Source organism: Amphiura filiformis, chromosome 9 (assembly GCF_039555335.1).
Source record: "Amphiura filiformis chromosome 9, Afil_fr2py, whole genome shotgun sequence".
Classification (NCBI taxonomy): domain Eukaryota; kingdom Metazoa; phylum Echinodermata; class Ophiuroidea; order Amphilepidida; family Amphiuridae; genus Amphiura; species Amphiura filiformis.
In genome coordinates this window covers 44653906-44669216 of record NC_092636.1, presented here as the reverse complement: position 1 = coordinate 44669216, position 15311 = coordinate 44653906, and the positions used below count along the sequence as shown (strand labels likewise).

The 15311-nt window shown below is 38.3% G+C and overlaps 1 protein-coding gene across 1 annotated transcript in view; it reads right to left on the bottom strand.

The window, feature by feature from the left end:
• LOC140161040 (NF-X1-type zinc finger protein NFXL1-like) overlaps positions 1–12020 on the bottom strand; it is a 28993-nt gene extending 16973 nt beyond the window's left edge. The window contains exons 1-6 of the mRNA XM_072184422.1: positions 11837–12020; positions 10341–10450; positions 8866–8996; positions 7477–7655; positions 5063–5224; positions 4261–4479 (exon numbers count right to left, since the gene is read on the bottom strand). Coding sequence (XP_072040523.1) covers positions 4261–4479; positions 5063–5224; positions 7477–7655; positions 8866–8996; positions 10341–10450; positions 11837–11960 — 925 coding nt within the window. The 5' untranslated portion in view covers positions 11961–12020. The remainder of the gene's footprint in view (positions 1–4260; positions 4480–5062; positions 5225–7476; positions 7656–8865; positions 8997–10340; positions 10451–11836) is intronic.
• Positions 12021–15311: the final 3291 nt, after the last annotated feature.

Here is a 15311-nt window from a genome sequence, read left to right as displayed (position 1 = left end):
TAGCAATGTTTATAATGGAAATTGTAGTTGTAAAAAAGACCTCTAATTAATATCCCCTTAATTCAATGCCTTGTGGGGTGTTAATTAGCGAGAATAAGGTATTGGTGTTTGATGTTTTCGCATTCTAGCTTTTATCAATATCAGTCATGTTCCAATGTCAACACCTCTCCACCAACGCAATGCACACACACATCCCTACACGTTTCCAATGATGAATGTGGACCCTATGTAGTTAACAGCATAACCGAGGACCTCCACACACTGACATTTCACTATTGAAAGCGTTGAATTTTGTGGTAAGATAAAATAATTAACCGCCAAACCGTCATAAGGGCGCAGGATTGGTCATTGCACAAATAGCCTTCAATTGCAAGAAAGTGTGCAATTTGTATAAATAGCACAAATTGCACAAAATAGCCAGTTGCTTAAGCAATTTTCACAAATTGCATAAATAGCCACAGATAGTGCAATTGATGCAATCTATGTCGGACAAATTGCATAAATAGCCACAGTTGTTGCAATTTGTGGAATTTATGTCAGTAAATTGCACGAATAGCCTACAGTTGCAGGAAAGTGTGCAGTTTGTACAAATAGCACAAATGGCAACGTATGTAAGCAATTTTTATAAATTGCATAAATAGCCACAGGTGTTGCAATTTGTGCCATTTATGTCAGTCAATTGCACAAATTGCCTACAGTTGCAAGAAAGTGTGCAATTTGTACAAATAACACGTGTAGCCATGTAGGCCTACGTAAGCAATTTTTACAAATTGTAGAAATAGCCACAGGTGTTGCAATTTATGCAATTTATAAAAGCAATGAGGACAATATCTGAGTTGCTTCCAGTAAGCGCTATTTGTGCAATTTGTGCAATTGGTGGAAAGAAAATTTAAGGAAGAATGATACGTACGAGGATGTTTATAAGCAAGTTTCGAGAACCGCTTTCATACTACCATTATAGTCAAAAGCTGCGTCGGCAGTGTGATGATATTATATCCAATTCATCATCCGAGTCATACTGAATCTGAGGCATCGCCGTCTTGTCATCCTCATCATCATGATCATCATGATCATCCAAGTCTTCATCATGCGAGGCATCGTCATCAAAAAAATGTCACGGTTGATTTAGCTCTTATTCCTGCTAATAGGATAATTAGACTCCCAAAATAGCGCTGTCCCATTGCTTTCGAGAACCGCCTTATTACAAACCGATAAAATTTAAGGAAGAATGATACGACGAGGATGTTTAGAAAGAAAAACAAGTCCGAAAACCGCCCTAACTACGGTAACACTCAACTTTTCGGGGCTCCCCTAATTTCAATAACGCTAATAAAATGACACCTTCATATCGGAGTCATCATCATCCTAGGCTGGCTAGGCATCATCATTATAGTCAAAAGCTGCGTCGGCAGTGTGATATAATGTATATTATATCCAATTCATCATCCGAGTCATACTTAATCTGAGGCATCGCCGTAGCGCTGTCCCATTGCTTTCGATAACCGCCTTATTACAAACCGAGAAAATTTAAGGAAGAATGATACGTCATCATCGTCGTCAACATCATCATCATTATCATCATCATCATCATCACCATCAAAAGAACAAGTCCGAAAACCGCCCTAACACTAACACAAAACTTTTCGGGCTGCCTTAGTCATCATCATCATCATCATCATCATCATCATCATCATCATCATCATCATCGTCGTCGTCATCATCATTATCATCATCATCACCATCATCAATCATATTCATCATTATCGGAGTCATCATCATCCTAGGCATCATATCGGAGTCATCATCATCCTAGGCATCATCATTATAGTCAAAAGCTGCGTCGGCAATGTGATGATAATTATATCCAATTTATCATCCGAGTCATACTGAATCTGAGGCATCGCCGTCTTGTCATCCTCATCATCATGGTCATCATGATCATCCAAGTCTTCATCATGCGAGGCATTGTCATCTACAAAATTTCACAGTTGATTTAGCTCTTATTCCTGCTAATAGGATAATTAGACTCCCAAAATAGCGCTGTCCCATTGCTTTCTAGAACCGCCTTATTACAAACCGAGAAAATTTAAGGAAGAATGATACGTACGAGGATGTTTAGAATGAAAAAACAAGTCCGAAAACCGCCCTAACTACGGTAACACTCAACTTTTCGGGCCTCCCCGAATTTCAATAACGCTAATAAAATGACACCTTCATTCATTTTGTCATTATGCTTAGGCTTGGTTTGGGGAATGCTAATACACAAAAGGTTTGCCAGCCGAGCGAGTTATAATTTACAGCAAAGTCCTGCCGGCAAGTTACAACAAGTCCCATAAGCGAGTTAAGATTTTTACAGCAAGTCAACTCACTTTTGAAACAGTGGACTTTTTTGCAATGGGAGGGGGGGGGGGGAATTCCATAAATTGCACAAATTGCTCACGGCTAGAATGGACTTGGCGATCAATGTCATAATTTCTTATATAGTCGGCACCTTAAAGCCCTTTCCACCAATTGCACAAATTGCACAAATAGCGATCATTGGAAGCAACTAGGATATGAGAAAAATAATCTAAGTTCAAAATTGCATAAATTGCACAAATTGCTGATGGCTAGAAGGGACTTGGCGATCAATGTCATAATTGCTTATATAGTCGGCACCTTAAAGCCCTTTCCACCAATTGCACAAATTGCACAAATAGCGATCATTGGAAGCAACTAGGATATGAGAAAAATAATCTAAGTTCAAAATTGCATAAATTGCACAAATTGCTGACGGCTAGAAGGGACTTGGCGATCAATGTCATAATTGCTTATATAGTCGGCACCTTAAAGCCCTTTCCACCAATTGCACAAATTGCACAAATAGCGATCATTGGAAGCAACTAGGATATGAGAAAAATAATCTAAGTTCAAAATTGCATAAATTGCACAAATTGCTGACAGCTAGAAGGGACTTGGCGATCAATGTCATAATTGCTTATATAGTCGGCACCTTAAAGCCCTTTCCACCAATTGCACAAATTGCACAAATAGCGATCATTGGAAGCAACTAGGATATGAGAAAAATAATCTAAGTTCAAAATTGCATAAATTGCACAAATTGCTGACGGCTAGAAGGGACTTGGCGATCAATGTCATAATTGCTTATATAGTCGGCACCTTATGGCCCTTTCCACCAATTGCACAAATTGCACAAATAGCGATCATTGGAAGCAACTAGGATATGAGAAAAATAATCTAAGTTCAAAATTGCATAAATTGCTGACGGCGAGAAGGGACTTGGCGATCAATGTCATAATTGCTTATATAGTCGGCACCTTAAAGCCCTTTCCACCAATTGCACAAATTGCACAAATAGCGATCATTGGAAGCAACTAGGATATGAGAAAAATAATCTTAGTTCAAAATTGCATAAATTGCACAAATTGCTGACGGCTAGAAGGGACTTGGCGATCAATGTCATAATTGCTTATATAGTCGGCACCTTATAGCCCTTTCCACCAATTGCACAAATTGCACAAATAGCGATCATTGGAAGCAACTAGGATATGAGAAAAATAATCTAAGTTCAAAATTGCATAAATTGCACAAATTGCTGACGGCTAGAAGGGACTTGGCGATCAATGTCATAATTGCTTATATAGTCGGCACCTTATAGCCCTTTCCACCAATTGCACAAATAGCGATCATTGGAAGCAACTAGGATATGAGAAAAATAATCTAAGTTCAAAATTGCTTATATGGCCAGTACGTTAAAGCCCTTTGAACCCTTGTCTTTTGTATTTACTTCTAGCTATTTGTGCTATTTGAACAATTTATATATGTGGCGAAATGTAAAATTTCCCTATACCTTAAGTATAGGAAATTTACTAAAACAACCAATCCTGCGCCTTTCTCCAAACCGTGGACCTGGTATAACAACCTACGATGGGGGACCTATACCCCATATGCATTATTATTGAGTGTAGCGCCCTCTGCCGCTCTCTTACGACCGTGGATGTCCACAGTTGCTGTGGGTCTGGACTATAATGAGGAAAATGTTATAGGTGGGTCCATGTTTGTTGGAAAACAAAAGCACACACACACATCCCACAGCCCAACAACTAAAATTTACCAGTTTTCCCACATGGACCAAATGCACACACTCCTCCCCACACACCTCACAACCAAACCAACTAAAATTAACTAGTTTTCCCACATGGACCAAATGCACACACCCCCTCCCCACACACCCCACAACCCAACCAATTAAAAACTTACTAGTTTTCCCACATGGACATGTCCTCTGTCCTGACCTGGGACAGTCTCCACACTGTCCCTGTTGATGGCATTCTTTCTCACACGTATGACTACCACATGATAGCACCTTCCCACATATCTTGTCACAGCTCCATTCTGGTGATGCACAGGGTCGCACCTGCTCACCCTTGCCACACATACATCTCTGCTGGCTTGTTTTATCACATGGTGGACAGTCACCTAAGATTTATAATAATGCATCATGGAAATAGGTCATGTTACAGAGCTACTTAATTAGCATCCAGAGCCAGGTTACCAACCATGTAGGTTGCGATCACAGTGAGGGTTGCAACCAGAAACAAGGCTAAGGATGACTTAAGCATTTCCTCAATACCCATTGGGTGAACTATGTAGCCAGCTTATTGCTGCGAGCCAGACAAGCCAAAGTCACCTGTACACAACTAGGTTTGTGCAATTGAAATTTGAATGTTTCAGTTAAACTGTAATTTCACTATAAATGTACACATCGGTTGATAAGAAATATCCTTTATAGGTACATCTTTTTTCTTAGACTGACTAGGTGCTACGCAGGATACAAATATGTTTGATGAAAGTTACTAGTAATTAAAACTGTCATTGACAATTGAAAGGTAGATAGACTCCGTAGGTAAATAGACTTTTGCTTAAAAAACATCTTGGAGCAAATTGCAAAATAAGATTTGTTAATGAATTGTACAGCTTCTTTTAACAAAAATAATAATAACAATTTAAAATTTCAGTTTGTCTAAAAATCAATGGTTATTGTTAAATTTGATCTACTCACCCGAATGACATGGTGTCTGACACATATGCTGCCCACAAGTCAAAGGTCGTTGACAAATTTGTCCACATGACCATTGCCTTGTGCTGCATCTCCTGGTCTGAGGTGTACTCTGTCCACAATAGCATGGTGACCGTACCATCTTTGGACATGGCGGACATGGTCCTGCAATAAAATCAAAATACCATTATGAATTGACGTGATATGGTAGTGAAATCTTCCACAGGGAGTTTGTGGATTTTGTATGGATGTGAGAGTGCAGTAATGTTGTGACTTTTCAGTGGTTTTGCATGAGAAGAATTTTTATGTTTCAATTTGTTTACTTATATTGGGTTTTTTTCAATAATTTAATTATTTAGCTTACAATATGTACTTTTACCTATATATAGTTTCATAATCCATTAATAATTCAATTACGACACTCACTTACAACATTCCGCTGATACAACAAAATGGAATTTAAAGTGAAAGCCCCACTTTTGGTTCAAGTTCCTTGGGGAATTAGTCAAGGTTAAAATTTATCCATGTAAATTCTGTTCTATCTGTCATTAAAGTAACAGGTGTATTGTCAGTTCTTCTGTGGAGAACTGGCCAGGCGGGGCTTCCGGTTTAAGCTCATTGCTCTGTTTATTTATTTATACTGTTCTCCTTCACATTTGTTAAAGGCCCATTCAGTGATTCCAGGTGATTCCAGTGAAAGTGTAAGTAAGAGAAATTGCTTAAAAGTGAAGGATAAGTCATTAAAATTGTATTTTTGAACAGGGATACAAATTGTGATTTGTTCCTCAGGAGCAATGTTTTTAGGCTCAAGATATTCTCAATCATACCAGACATAAAACAGATTTATATGCACTTTGAAAGATGAGAATGGTAACATAGCATGTTTTTAGAGAGACTATGTTAAGTCTTTGAGCTTCCAAAAAAGGGCTTTATTGGGACAATTAATGTACACGAGTAGCGCTCACAAATTTGGTATATTACACTATTTTGGCCCATGATCTGGGTGAATTTTGATGGGACTCACACAGGCTCCTTTCCCCTTTTCTTTTCCTTTGCCCCCCCCCATTTTCTCTTTCATTTTTTTGTCACAGGGGGCAGTTTTCTCTTTCATTTTTTGTGAGGGGAGCACCCTGACAGAGTTGATAAGATGCTCAGTATTGGTCATTGCATAGATCCTTTCATTTCTGACATGGTCAGTGCGCTTGATATTCAGCATTATTCTGCAACATTTTCTCAGACTATCCTTTAAAACTTGTTCAGTACTTTTTGGTTCTTAAATTTCCGCAAGATTTCTAGGTTGTCCTCTCCTCATTGGCACTTCTAATTTTTTTAAATATTAATACACTGAATTTCCTTCACGACTTGGCATTTCATTACCATCAAATTCTCATTGCCAAAACCTTCCTCAAATTATGTGCCCTAGTGGTGATGAATAGTAAATTTCCTCAAATATGTATTGTTACCTATTTCTATATTCATCACCTTCCTCTTTTAATACTAAGGATCTTATTTCTTGAGTAATCATGTAAATTCTTCAAAAATTTTGCACAACCAGTGTTTTGAGATTAAATAAAAAAATAAAATAAAACGTAGATATTTATATAGCACTTTATGCCGTAAACAGCCTCAAAGTGCTTTACATTTTTTCCACCGTCATTAGAATATGTCGGAACCACGTTTGCAGCCTACAATTGGCGCAGGGTTCATCAGTACAACAACTGTGACAACCCCTAACACCTTCCCATTGCACCTGGGTGGGGTGAGGCAAACGAGGCAAAGCGCCTTGCCCAAGGGCGCAACACGGTGGTGGGACGGGGACTCGAACCCATGCACATCAAGCAAGCTCTCAGATTATGAGTCCAAGGCCGTAACCACTGAGCCACCGTGCCCTATTATATTCCACACTTCCATTCAGTAGCTTCACTGCCTCACCTTAACTTGTCATCTTTTGCTGAGATCTATTTCCCTCTACGTCACCTTCTACCTCACTCCTCCTTTTCTTCTGTCCCTCTTCCTCTCCTCTTCTCTTTTCTTTTCCTCTCTCTTCCTCATTTTTCCTCTTTCTTTTTTCTTCTCAAGGCATTATTTCCTCAATTTTGACTGTCATTTCCTGGGAGCACCAGAGCGGTGCTCCCCGCTCCCACACAATTTGCATCCCTGAAAAATGAATTAGTTTCATGTAAAATATCCTGTTTTGTTTTTAATACATGGCTTTCGGCTTAACCACTAGCGGGCCACTAGCAGGCTATGTTATCACATCAATGCTACTAACAAAGGTGCAAACACTGAATTATTGTAATTTTCCAAATGAGCAAATTGCTGAATAGGCCTTTAACCCTGTTTCTTCAAAGGCAAGCTAATCAAATAACCGAACACTTTTCATCATATAAAAGTTAAATGGAAATGGACGCTCTTACCTGGATGACATAGTAGTAAGCATTTATGACCACACTGGGGTCGTAATGGTTTCTCGCAGGTCTGACCGCATGTATGAGGTGCCAACCATGGATGAGCTGGTGGATCCTTTTCTTTGCCGCAAAAACAGAGATATTGGCGAGGACATGCAGCCATACGATAATCTGCACGACATTTTGGACTACACAACAAAAATGGAGGCGAAATTATGGTTAGTACAAAAATACTACTAATTGCTTTTACAGCATTTCATTTACATTGGGCTATTTTGTCGGTCACCATGACATCACTTGCGATAGATCGCTTCATCCCATTGGTTGTTCTTGCTGGGATTTGGCTGTTCCATCTTGCGCCCTCTAACATGAAAGGGACACTTACAGTTGCCTTCAATGGGGGATCACAAAGTATGTCACAAAATAAATAACTCTTAGTGAAACAATTCCTGAACTTTGATTTCTTATCAGGGGAATAAGCTCCCAATAATTACGAAAGAGAAGTCAAATTGGTATTTTCTATGCAGAGAAAATTGACTGGAACTGATAGGCCAAGTAAAAACCGATAGGGATTTTGCGAGGGTGTACCGATGTCCTCTTTGACAGATGTGAGAAATGGGTTAAAAGTGCAATATAGATGGAACAACCTGACCATACACTCCTATAATGGATGTCCTTAATATTCCACATAGAGAGGGACTATGAATTTCAAATGGGGTTACCTGCATTGGTGATTCCATTTGAAATCTACACCCCCTGTGTGAGAGACCAAGAGTGTATTCCATGTCTTCCATAGGGGTGTATAGATTATGACTGGAAAAGCCCAAATTCTGCTATAAAATATTCAATTTGAGGTACAGGTATTATTCATATTAAGTGATTAGTACAAGACCGTAATCTGCAATAGCTGCCTTTAGGCATTAGACAATTGCTGCATTCTATATTGTACACATTAAACGATATGACACCTGGCAGCTATTGCAAATGGGGCCTTCAGATGGGGCCACTCTAAACCCTGGGTTCTCAAAAGGCGGCCCGGGAGCCAGATCCTGCCCGACAACCATATGCAGTAGGCCACTGAACAGCTCTGAAATATATGTTAAACGTAGCAAAAGAAGGTGTATTTGGTACTCTAACACAAATCTTTGAAATGATTTTGGCCCTATGTGACTCACTAGCAAATATATTTAAGAACCCCTGCTCTAACTTATATAGCTTACAGGATTTTAGTAAACACAACAAAAGGAGCGGGAAGGTACAATTACCGAACTGGGTACAACTTGCTAGACTTGAGTCCAGTCCTTGATTAGGGTTAGGGTCTATGGTTGGGGTAGGACAGTCTTGTAATGCGACTAGTAGAGTTGCACCCTATTCGGTAATTGCTCCATTGGGACTTACCATTGCCACATAGCCTTTGATGAAGGAATGCTCTCATCAGAATGCAGATCCTGTAACATGGTACACTGTTGAGCCCACTTTTGTATACACACAAGATGCAGCACACAATGACACTCACTGCAACTCCATATCTGTGAATTATATCAAAATTACAAAATTTAATTTTTTCCTATTAAGTGTTTCTACTTCATAACTGTTTGTTAGTGTCAGTTTCTACATGTATACCGAGGTTTACAGTGATTTTCACCGCTTTTTCAATTGCACTTCTTTATTGTTTACTTGATTCTTGTTAGGGAAAGGGCATAGGCTGCACATTTCTAGGCTTGCAAATTACTTGGCTTATTATAGGTTATGCTATAGCAAAATGACACTCTCTACAGCCTCACAGGAGTGTGACATGCATATATGTGACATGATCACGGGGAATGAGTCGGATGTTGCTTATATTGTTTTTGAGATACTGGCATACACAGTGCTCAAACTGCTCATAACTCGGTAACCAGATGTCCGATTCTGATGGGATTTGCACAAAAATGTAGCAAATGTAAACTGCCAGAAAAAGATGCAAAAACTTTTAACTGAAAATTGCCGATATGTGACTCGATCCCCTTAATCATGTCACACGTATGCAATCATATTCAATAAATTGATTTAATGGTTGCACTTACGTTGGGATTTCCAAAGTTCCATATACTGTACGCTCATGTTTTACCTCAAAGAAGTGTGACATGCATGTATGGTTGTATGCCAATGGTTGCATATACATTGGGATTTCCAAAGTGCCATTATTGTACATTTATACTGTGCTCAGAGCACCACAGTCATCATTACTTAGTCTACAAACTCTAAACAATTGTGAAAATGACTGAAATGGGCTATTCCATTTGACTCTCCAATCAGTTGGATGAACAAGAAATGGTAAGCATATCAACCTAGAATCAACAAACAGTGTCATCTTCTACTGAGGGGTTAGAATTAGTATAGAATTAGGGATGGGTTATTCTGTTTATTTTCCTACACGTTTAACTCATCAGTGATGCATGCGTTTAACATATTTACACGCATTGATCCAGCCCCATCTGGCGGCAAGATTTCATGAATATACGATAGGTGCGGTGCACTTCAAAAAACCGGAATTTCTAACAGAACATGTTTAATAGTACCAATGGCGCCGTACATAAGGTAAAATTCGCAAAGTCAACGGCCCAAACATGTCAGAAACAATGCATTATATTGACATATTAGTGTTAAATAATGAATGTTTTGAATAAGTTTCATGTAAATTATTAAGGTCGTCTTCAGATTTTGTTACTTTCAACTCTTGATTAGCATTGAAGAATGGAAAATTGAAGGTTGAAAATGACTTGCGTGTTACACGTTTACCACAATTGCTAAACGTTTAACGGATCATGCGTGTGTTTAACGGTACATGCATTTAACATTCCCATGCCTAAATGGAATGGTGCAATACTTACAGCATCAATCCTCTTGACTTTGCCCAGACAAACCAGGCATCCACTAGCTCCAGACAGCCATGCATCTCTGAGAAACTGCTTGCTCTTGTCAACACCCTCACCATTATCACCTGTGACAAAAATAGTAAGCAATTACAATAGGAAAGACTGTGCTTATGAAAGCTAGTTCCTTTATTTTGTCCTTTCTAGCTGTGTATATAATGCATAGAATTATGTTGTGATAGCTAGGCTGTCACCATGTCGATGCGCGATAACAGCTGCGTGGCAAGCTGCGCTCTGCGTGTAGTGTCTGACACATGCACGCTTATCATTAATTACCCACAAGATGGCGAAAGGCTGACGGCCTCTATTGGGTTATTGGTCTTGAAATTCTGACCTATTTTATAAAACTCATCCAAGTTAAAGACCACATTTTCAAAGAGTAATTCTACAATAGGATCATAAAGCTGAATTTACATGCAATTGCTTTATAGCGATAGTGATGCTATTTTTGCTGTTAAAAGTGATGCATCATTCCTTTCTTGCATTAAGACTATCACAGTGATCAAAACTCCATGAAGTTGTACTTGCAAATGACATTTTTTGCAGCTTTTATTCAAATACAGTAAGCCAAAAAATTAAGATACCAGTTGTGTTCACCCCTGTATATCCTAAATAAAGACAAATATGTCAAAATTAAAACAAGCAGCTAATACCCGAATTGCTTAGCTCTGATTCAAGACCTTATTTGTTGAAATTGGTTGAGAATTAAAGAAACGGTGATCTAAAACCTACTGAACAGACAAAATCAAAAGTTGCACTTTTGTGTTTATCAATGAAAGCATGACGCTAGTTTTAACGTGCTAATCAATGGAAGCACGGCGCTAGTACCCTTATCCGCTTAACGCTTTGTGTACAAATCAATAGCGATGCAATGGAGGAAACTGCAACTTTTAAATTGGCACCTTCCTTGGGGTTTTGGATCGTCGTGTCTTTATTTCTTGAACAATTTCAACGAATGAGGTCTTAAATTGGAGCTAAAAGATGCAGCTATTGGCTGGTGGTTCCAATTATGACATATCTGTCTTTGTTAAGGATATACAGGGGGTAAACATAACTGGTACCTTAATTTTTTGGCTTACTGTATGTGACCTAAAGTTGGTAATAGTGAAACTGAGATACAGGCAAAAAGTGAGGAGAAAAACAATAAAAAATATAAAGGTTTATAACTTTGCCACCAAGTATTCAAGAGACCTGGGGATTCAACATCAGTAATTGTATGTTCTGAGCAAGTTAGTAACAGAACATGTAGTAACTCAATTTTCAAAATTTCCAACTTTGGCCTAAGTGGATCAGATTAGGTCACATATGTCACATTTTCAAAAGCGATGGTTATGGAGAGATCAGCTGTGCTTGAAACAAGGGGACATAAAGAGTATTTGTAAGACTTCAGTCTTTGATAAACAGGCCCCAGACATATTCAAGCTCAGCACAGATAACAAATGCAGCTAACCCACCTATCTGTCCAGCATAGGCCTCATATGTAGTACTCAGAATCTTGTCATCATCCAAGTCCTCATCAGATGAGGATTCGTACCCCTGACCTCCATCGTCTCCAGCAGCAGCTTCCATGTGGTACATCACAGATTCTTTCAAAGGTTTGGAGGCCTCCTGGAAGCGCTCTTCAGCTGACTTGATGGGTACATCTGTGTAGAATGGAAACAAAATATAAATTGGGTTCTAATAAAACCCACCTTTTTCAATAGCATTATTGACAATTTCTCATGCATATTATTTCTTATTTGTACTGCAGTTTATGTTTTCTGTTTTTCATTGTTCTTAACTGTTTTAGTATTGTATTTTTTACATCATTTTTGACAAATTTTTTAGCACATTGGGACTTACATGTTTTCGTTTGTTTCTTTTATTCGTTTACTTGTTTGTTTACTTGTTGTTTGTTTACTCATTTGCTCCTTCATTTATTAATTCTTTCATTAAATTCATTCATTCATTTATTGAGCTCAAAATTAAGACTACACCATTTTTCACCCCGATGTGGCGGTGATGTCAGTGTACATTTCATTGGGCGCAACTTCAAATCGCTATAGTTTGTTCAAAGTGCTGGCATGCACATTCAAGTATTTAAAGATATTGCATAGATGTGCATGTGAAACAGCGGTCTCAACACATGTGATGTCACTACCACATCTAATCAGGGTGAAAAATGGTATATATTTAAAAAAAAAATTTTTATTCAAGCAAACTAATACAAAGAATGACTGTATATTGGAACTTACCCTGCTGTGTGGGGGAGCAGTAGTCCTTCCTGGTCTGTTAGCTTTGCCATTATCATTTCTACCAAATCCATTGCCTGTTCTATACTCTTGAGCAGTGACTGGAGGTCCAGAGTTCCATGCACTTGGTACTGGCTGAAAATGACAAAGTATGACAACTGGTAAATCACCATGCTCAACTTTAACCCTATACTAGTATAAGGAACAATCCCAAAGATCAATGATGTCCTATAAATAGAATTACAGGTAAATTAAGTCATTCTTGGCCAAGCTCGAACATACCTGTTGCGCCCATGTAGCGTACAAAGCATGTAAAATGTACGCAATGTAAGGTGCGACTGGTGCATGCATGCTTTTTCTGTACCACGTCATGTGGGCGTTTGTTTATCGGATATTCCACAAGTGTTCCAAGCGTTTGATCTTTGCCAAGAATTACATAATATACCTGTAGTCATAGCTAACCCTAACCCCCTCTCTCCCTGTGGAAAACCTGAAGTGAGTCAAAATAACATTTTTAAGAGTTTTGCCACATGAAGCATAGCTAAATCCTAATATTTGAGTCATTCCATATCAAATCACCTAATTTTCAGAAAAGGTTGGCTGGTCACCCTCTCAGATTTTCTTTAAAATCACTTATATCATAGCCCTATGGGTCAAATGAACACATTTCAAATATTAGGTCTTAACTCCTTGTCGTTTCTGAGTTATGGCTCGTTGAATATTTGATGTTTTTTGACACAATTTGTCCACTTCTCATTGAAATACACACAAAATTGTCCTAAATACCAACCCAAATTTTATTATGTGGGAAATGAGCCACCATAATCAAACTCACACATATTCAAAATACTTCTATGATGTTCCTCTGTACCAGAAATCAAAGTGGTGTCAAGCCATCTTCATGGTTAAATGACTGTTGGAGATCGCATTGAAATACACAGTAATGTTCTAATTCCCAGAATGCAAAGTTCATCAATTTACTGTGTATTTCAATGATATGAGAGATTCAAACACTATTTTAACCATGAAGATGGCTTGACACCACTAAGATTTTTGGTACAGAGGAACATCATGCAAGTATTTTGAATTTGTGTGAGTTTGGTTATGGTGAATTATTTCCCACAAGGTCAAATGGGGTCAAAAACGGGGGATCTTTTGGCTGAGGAGTCATCTTTGAGCCCCTGTGAAATTTTTATTAAGCCAATGAGTGGTCTACCCTGCTATAGGGGGTCACACCTGAACCTATATTGCCTACTAAAGGCAAAATAGATGATGTCTCACATCTGGTATGAAGAGGAAGGGGGTCAAAACAGGAATATGTCAAAGGCCAGCACGAACATGCATTTTTATATATATCAGCAAATGGGGGCGAGCTACATTGTTTATGAGTCCGGAATCTGGTTATTTGGGTCAAAGACACCCTAGATTCCAATTTGTAGCCCTAGCTGTAGCTTACCCCTAGGGTAAGATATGGATGTCTAAACTCGGAAGAAAATTAACGTCGCCACACGCGTGCCCAAAAAGGGGGGGTCTGACCCAATTTTCAATAGGCGGTTCTCGGAAAGCGACAAGGATTAGAGACCTACCGTTTGAAATGTGTTCATTTGGCACTATCTTAGGACTATCTTATAAGTGATTTTAAACAAAATCTGAGAGGGTGACCAGCCAACCCATTAGGTGATTTGAGATGGACTGCCCCATTTAAAAGTTTGTTCTAACTGGCAATAAAAGTCAAATTTTAATGTTTACAATTTCAGGGGAAATGGGCCACTTACAATTGTAGTCACACAATTCTGAGATTTGGCACAAGTCTAAGCATTCGAAATCTTGAGTATAGGCTAAGAGTTGGCTCTTAAAATTTTTATATTTATGTTTTTAATTGGTTATGAAAAAGGTAGGAAAACGTGTTTTTCAATATTAGAATGCATAACTTGAAGTTTGTCTTTGGACAAGTCTTTGGGCTTGATTGTCACAGTATGCAAAAAACACCCTAAAAACACATGTTTTTGGCCCTTATTTCCAAAAATTTACCAAATATTAAAATTTGATTTTCATTGCCAGTTAGAAGTAACTAAAGGATTAGGATTTAGCTCTGTTTAATTTAGCAAAACACAATAATATTTTTTTAATCAATTTAATAGTGCTTTCTGGAATTGGGAATAATGACATTCATCTACATGTACCTGTTGAGGCTGGCTGTTCTGTTGACCTCTTCGCCCACGGCCTCGTCCCTTCCCCTGGGCCAAGTATAATGGTGTTTGCTGTTGTGAAGCCATGTTTTGTTCAACTAAAGCTGAACATGGTGAGACAATAACACAATCTCTAGATAAAAAGAAACAAAATAATGGAAGTTAATTCAAATGACTGGAAACTGTATTCTGATATTGCTATATATATGTTTGCTTTTGAAAACATTGTGTATACAGTACAGTACAAAAATTATATGCAATGGGATTATTAATAATAATATAATATTAACACCAAATCTACAAACACTTCAACAGACTAACTTTATTGTGTCTGATGAAGACTTGATAAAAGCTGTTGTTGATGCATAAAATTTATCACGAATTGTAAAAAATGAAAAAAATTGAGATTTAAATCAAAGTGATTTAAATCAAGCATCCCTGGTTTGCTGTTGCCTCAGGTGTTTCCAATAGTGGTTTGAGGAATGTTGATCATCAGCCCATTTGCGATT